Genomic DNA, 6087 nt, shown 5'->3' on the forward strand with positions numbered 1-6087 from the left:
GAAGAACATGACAGGCAGAGGAGGAGGGAGAGGGAGGTTGGGTGGGACAACAGGTTCATAACCGGGCTTCTTAACCAAAGCAGAGCTGGGAGAGATTTCTGAGACGTCATCCTGACCGTGACAGGACAGTCAGAGAGTTCACAAACGGCCTCCTTGGCCGTGGCTGGACAGACAGAGAGTTCATAAACAGCCTCCTTGGCCATGACTTGACAGGCAGAGAGTTCACAGATGGCCTCCTTGGCCGTGACTGGACAGACAGAGAGTTCATAAACAGCCTCCTTGGCCGTGACTGGACAGACAGAAAGTTCATAAATAGCCTCCTTGTCCGTGACTGGACAGGCAGAGAGTTCACAGATGGCCTCCTTGGCTGTGACAGGACAGGCTAAGAGTTCAAAGGCAGACACCGCTGCCTCGGGAGGTTCTGCAGCACAAGCCAACACCTCGAGAAGGGCTGAAGCGGGCTCCGCCGCATCGGGAGGTTCAGCAGCGACTGCTGCCACCTCTGGAGGTTCTCCACCTCTGGAGGTTCTGCAGCAGAAGTTGCCACTTCTGGGGGAGCTGGACTGGACTCGGGGACCAGAGTAAGCTCGGGAGTGGATTCGGGGACAGGAACATACTCGGGAATGGATTCGGAGACTAGAGCAGACTCTTGATCAGACTCATAGGCCGGAGCGGACTCATGGACTGGAGCGGGCTCAGGAGAAGTAATTGAGCAGTGAGTAGCCCAAACGCACAGGATAGCGACCCCCATTACAGGGAGCACTGAGTTTAGAGGAATAGTTTCTGGGCTGGCGGTCATTTTATAATAAGTCTTTGGGATAGTAGCCATTTTGCAAAGAGTCTCTGTGTTGGCAGCCATTTTATGATTAGTCTCTGGGTTGGCGGCCATTTTGTGACAAGGCTCAGGAGTGGAGCTTACTACAGGAGAATCGTTCTCCTCCTCTGCGATTCCCACGGTAAAAGGAGAGCCACTCAGCTGTAATGCTACGTCAATATAATACTCCAGTGTCCAGTTAGGGTCATGCAGTGGCATGATTGAACTGAGAGGTTCAGATAGGCCCCCTCGAAAAAAAAGTATCATCAAGCAGATTTCATCTAAATGAGTCACGTGTGCCAGTTCAAGATAATCCACAACATAGTCCTCAATGGAACTTGTACCTTGGCGGAGAAACATCATCTTCACTGCTGGATCCATTATTGGCGAAGTCTTCTGTTACGGAACTGCTCTGAGACTGAGTGAGGATCCAAATGCAGTGTTTATTAGCAAAGTTCAGAATCGAAATCAGACAGCAGGCAAGGGTCAACACACAGGCAATCAGTCCGACTAAACAACAAGGCAGAGAACACAGGCAAAAGGGTAATCCAGAACGCAGGCTAAGAGTCCAAAAACCAAGATACATATAAACAGGAGAAACGCTCAGAGATGCAGTGTAACGCTTACAATACTTTGCAAATTATGACAAACTAACCCAGACTTATATAGGGTGAGCAGACAGGGTAAATGAGACACAGGTGCAAATAGTGAGTGTTGATGAGTCCGGGCAAAGGATTATGGGAAATGAAGTCTTTGATGGAGTGGTAGAAGTCTGGGATGGAGTGCCCTCTAGCGAAGCTCACGGGCACTCCAGCTAGAGATTGTGACAGTTATCACCAGTAATATATGGAGTGCCACAAGGATCTGTCCTAGGTCCTCTGCTATTTTCAATATACATGTTGCCCCTTGGTAATATTATTAGAAAATACGGGATTAGTTTCCACTGTTATGCTGATGATATTTGTTTCTCTGTTTTTGCCACGGAAGCTTCAGTCTGGATCCAGAACACCTGAGAAGAGATGATGCCAACCCCTCAGAGGACCTCAGATGATGCCAACCCTGAAACATACAGAACTACCAAATTTTGCTATAAATTTGATTGCATCATAAAATAATTGCTGTTAAGTGTTCATCGTCTGTTTGATTACGTCTTTAATTGATTTTTCCGTACATTTCTGCGATATGTACATAAACTGACAGTCACCACTGATAAGCTACTACTAAATATTGTAGAAACTTAATTTTCTGTAAAGTTGCTTTGCAACGATTTGTATCGTAAAAAGCGCTATACAAATACACTTAAATTGAATTGAATTGAATATTAACACAATTAGCATAGATTCTACCATATATCCATTGATTTATCCACAACTCATCTTCATATAGTATTGCATTCTCTGTAGCCTATACGGTGCTAGCCTATATGGAGCTGGACTGTAAAATATTAGATTTGCTGGGTCTATGCTAACTTTTTTTTTGGTATCTCTGTTTTCGCTGATAAACATAAGGCATCTTTACACAGTCAAGTTAAGGCTGCTCTGTACCTGCTCAACATTCTGTCTAGACTTAGGCTAATGCATATTTGTATAAATGCATTAATGCCACCTCTGAGCAGATTTTAGCATAAAGACATCTAAATGCCACTTCAGATGCACTTCTGTGCCGTCTTTGCAGTGTAAATTTGGCAGTAGACATACAGTATAGTCATAAATGTGGCGAATAAGGTAAAAAGTCACATGACTGAAACTATGTATTTTAAACGATTATTCAATATAAAAATACTTTTGAACAATGTTGTACTGAACAACTTGACAGCTTGAGTGGTGGCAAAACGTACATAGCCTAATATATTTTTCTAATATATTATTTAAAAACAAATGTATACTTGTAGATTTATGATGAAGATAAAGATTGTATGATACTGGTGTTCTTGCTTGTGTTGTATTTTAGCCACGCACAAAAGACTTCATTTCCCATCAACCCGTGGGAAAGGAGGAACTACATTTCAACTTTCACTTTAGCTCCACACGCCCATCACTAACATACAGCGGCAACAGTTTGGAATTATTGATTTGAATGCGTTTATAGAGTCCAAAGAGCAAACAACGAACATTTTGGGCGTCATTGGATCGTAAGTTTTGCGTTGTGAGTTTTAAAATGCAGACAAAATATCAAAGTGTATGTTCATATGATTGCCATACGATTAAAATTTTGGAGAAAAACAAAACAAGTTAAAACGTCTGCTTTCCGTTTCGAAATTGTAGCATAGTTTTCATTAATGCAATTACATGCAATAGTTCTTAGTATTATGACGCCAACGTTGTGACAATTGTTTTGTGGATATGATATGGAATTTCGGCCATATTCGGTTTCAGTGCAGTCCAGGACGCTTGTGTACATGGCCAGTGAATCCTGGTTGGAGTCTTCCCTGCGACGTTCATCTAAACTTGGGCAGGAGGTGTTGGAAAAAGCAAAAAGACGGTCTGTAAGCTGTTCAAGACCAAGACCACCCGTGCTCGGTCACAATGAAAGGAACTCCGAGGTGTGTAGACAATTGGAATTGGTTTGATCACTAAATGAATTATGTCCATTACACAAATGCTTTAATTTTTCTTCCCCCTGTGTTACAGAGAGACATTTTACATTCAAACTTGGACCATGCTTTTGCAAAAATAGTGGAGTACATGTCAGAAACTACCAGACAATGCAAGGTGAAAATGCTTTGTTCATTTAATTTAACTGTGTTGAGATTTGAATTCGAAAAAACAGCCTGTACTTCTTTAATAGAAGTTTTATGAGACTGTGCACCTGGCTCGGCCCAGTGAGCGAGAACACATCTGTCGCTACCATTCCCAGCAGATGTTGAGGACTGCAGGACAGAAACGGAATGCAAGTGCAGCCATCAAACGAGACATTGTAAGTATTGACCTTGACAAAAAATGTCATACTTTTTTGCCATTGTAGGGATTTTCACATTTGAAATTGATAATCCTGGGTCATTTTAAACCCAGCGTTTATCTTGCTTCACGTTTCACACTGCTCATAATTTAACAATTAATCCTGGGTATTCGCATGCTGACATTTCACACTGCACATTCCTAAATCCTGTGTTAATGTTCTTATTTGCATATTTGCAGTATCAGTGTCATTGATTGGACGAATGCAGCATGCAACCTGTTTACATGAAGCCCTACATAGGCTGTTGCAACTTAAACCATAAAAGCATAGTTAAATAGTTGATTTTAAACAGATAGGAACCATATTTACCCAGGCCATAGGCACTACGTTTATTCTGCAAATCAACTTTATAAAGTGGTTCATCTACATATTTTTTGAAGGGCTCATCAGAACCAGAGGATTTCCTCATTGAAGTGTCTCCAGGCACCTATTCCATCACAGCAGCAATGCAGGACGCAAAGCCACAGACGAAAACTGTCCGCATCAACGCTGGAGAAAGCATGAGCCTTACATTCAACCTCTGAACTGCACCTGTGTATTATATGGGTGAAATTCTGTGCCTTAATTGAGGACTTGTGGACTTGCTCTAAAATTGCAACTAAAACTAAATGCACTGACTTGGACTCTTCTTGAGATTTTTTTTTTTTTTTTAGTATTCATAAGTGTTAATGTTTTATACTCAGGAATATTTATTCATTTTTTAATAGCAATCATGAATATATATTGAGCCATAGAAGCCATAATGAGATTCTGCCGCAATACAGAATATACATTTTATTTTACTTTGTTTATTCTTTAAAGTTTTAATAAAGTTTTGCATGGTTTTACATAATAGTATTTTGTATTTAATTAGTACACCAACCATAGGATGTGTGATTTACAAACAAATATTATATCTGAAAAAATAAAAATCAGCAAAAGTTCACTAACAATACTCATAACACTCTGAACTTTGGCTGTGGAACTATCAGTTTGGTTGGCTTTGAGCTGATTGCTACAGCTAGTGGTGATGGCGATAACTTTTGTTCAGTTGATCCAAATATTTCCCTCAAATCAACTCCTAGTTTGGTGAATAGGGAACCAGCTTAAATAAAGAGCTGTGATTGGTCTGTAACATAGAGTTATCTGTAAAGCTCCCAGAATTCCCAGTGTCTCCAGGCCAAGAATGGCTGATATTTGGAGACCTGACTGCTCTCCCTGAAATATCAAGAAAACTCAGTGAGTCAGTACAAATTAAATATATTTTCATTATTTTGTAATATATTTTGTATTTTCTGGCACTTGTATTAAGACCAAATGGTTCTAAACAACATTTAGTTTGCCTGCAGACTTTTGCACCATGTACACTATTGTTCAAAAGTTTGTGGTCAGTATGATTATTATTATTATGGATGATAATGATTTTTAATTATTATGCAAAAATACAGTAAAACAGTAATATGGTGAAATCAATCTAATATGCTGTTTTGGTGCTCAAAAAACAATTCTTATCTATGTTGAAAACAGCTGCGTTGCTTAAAGGAACACTCCACTATTTTTGAAAATAGGCTCATTTTCCAACTCCCCTAGAGTTAAACAGTTGAGTTTTACCGTTTTCAAATCCATTCAGCCGATCTCCGGGTCTGGCGGTAGCACTTTTAGCTGTAGCTTAGCATAGATCATTGAATCTGATTAGACCGTTAGCATCTCGCTCAAAAAAGACCAAAGAGTTTCTATATTTTTCCTACTTAAAACTTGACTCTTCTGTAGTTACAAGTGTACTAAGACTGACGGAAAATGAAAAGTTGCGATTTTCTAGGCCGATATGGCTAGGAACTATACTCTCATTCCAGCGTAATAATCAAGGAACTTTGCTGCAGTTAATCCAGAGAATAACAATTTTTTCTGAGACCGAGAGAAACCGAAAGATGAGTCATCATTTAAAAGCAAAAGCTTAGGGCAGCATGATATATCAACTTCCAGTATGTCCTTCAGAGTCTTAGATGCCTGTTTCCAGAAATGATTAACTTCAGGGCAATCCCAAAACATATGTCTATAGGTTCCTATAGAGTTTCCTGAGCAGAAATTACAATTGGAAGATGAAGAAAGCTTCATTAAATATCGTTTCCTAGGAGTGAGATACATCCTATGAACCATTTTGTAGTGAATTAATTGATGATTAGGATTTTTTTAAACAAGTTTAAGATTGGCCCATATTGAATCCCAACAGTTATCATCAATGCTGTCGTAATATCTTTCAGTGTTTTGTTTATTTACACCACATATTCATGTGTAAATCAGTGTTTCGATAATTTTGCATGTTTGTCGTTTTATTT

At 39.7% G+C, this 6087-nt stretch overlaps 2 protein-coding genes across 3 annotated transcripts in view; one reads left to right on the plus strand and one right to left on the minus strand.

Moving 5' to 3' along the window:
• Nucleotides 1-2821: 2821 nt before the first annotated feature.
• On the plus strand, nucleotides 2822-4389 carry LOC107753046 (A-kinase-interacting protein 1-like). 2 transcript variants are annotated; one of them, XM_016570199.1, is made up of 5 exons: nucleotides 2822-2959; nucleotides 3190-3356; nucleotides 3445-3525; nucleotides 3602-3730; nucleotides 4153-4389. In XM_016570199.1, exons 2-5 carry the CDS (start codon nucleotides 3213-3215, stop codon nucleotides 4294-4296), a joined length of 498 nt encoding a protein of 165 aa, XP_016425685.1. In that variant the 5' UTR covers nucleotides 2822-2959; nucleotides 3190-3212; the 3' UTR covers nucleotides 4297-4389. The 2 variants fall into 2 exon arrangements, with proteins under 2 accessions (XP_016425685.1, XP_016424961.1); XM_016569475.1 differs by having other exon boundaries at nucleotides 2823-2945.
• Nucleotides 4390-4754: 365 nt separating this feature from the next.
• The window catches only part of LOC107750774 (uncharacterized protein C11orf16 homolog), a 6525-nt gene continuing 5192 nt past the window's right edge, over nucleotides 4755-6087 (minus strand). The window contains 1 exon segment of the mRNA XM_016566655.1: nucleotides 4755-4969. Within this exon segment, the coding sequence (XP_016422141.1) occupies nucleotides 4833-4969 (137 nt within the window). The 3' untranslated portion in view covers nucleotides 4755-4832.

This window comes from Sinocyclocheilus rhinocerous, unplaced genomic scaffold (assembly GCF_001515625.1).
Source record: "Sinocyclocheilus rhinocerous isolate Xijiao unplaced genomic scaffold, SAMN03320098_v1.1 scaffold1272, whole genome shotgun sequence".
Classification (NCBI taxonomy): domain Eukaryota; kingdom Metazoa; phylum Chordata; class Actinopteri; order Cypriniformes; family Cyprinidae; genus Sinocyclocheilus; species Sinocyclocheilus rhinocerous.

Bases quoted from the DNA above. Each gene is read 5' to 3' on its own strand.
- LOC107753046 (XM_016570199.1), top strand. From the start codon at position 3,213: ATGGCCAGTGAATCCTGGTTGGAGTCTTCCCTGCGACGTTCATCTAAA. The intron at 3,526-3,601 runs GTGAAAATGCTT...CTTCTTTAATAG, and splicing joins AAACTACCAGACAATGCAAG to AAGTTTTATGAGACTGTGCA. The intron at 3,731-4,152 runs GTAAGTATTGAC...TATTTTTTGAAG, and splicing joins CAGCCATCAAACGAGACATT to GGCTCATCAGAACCAGAGGA.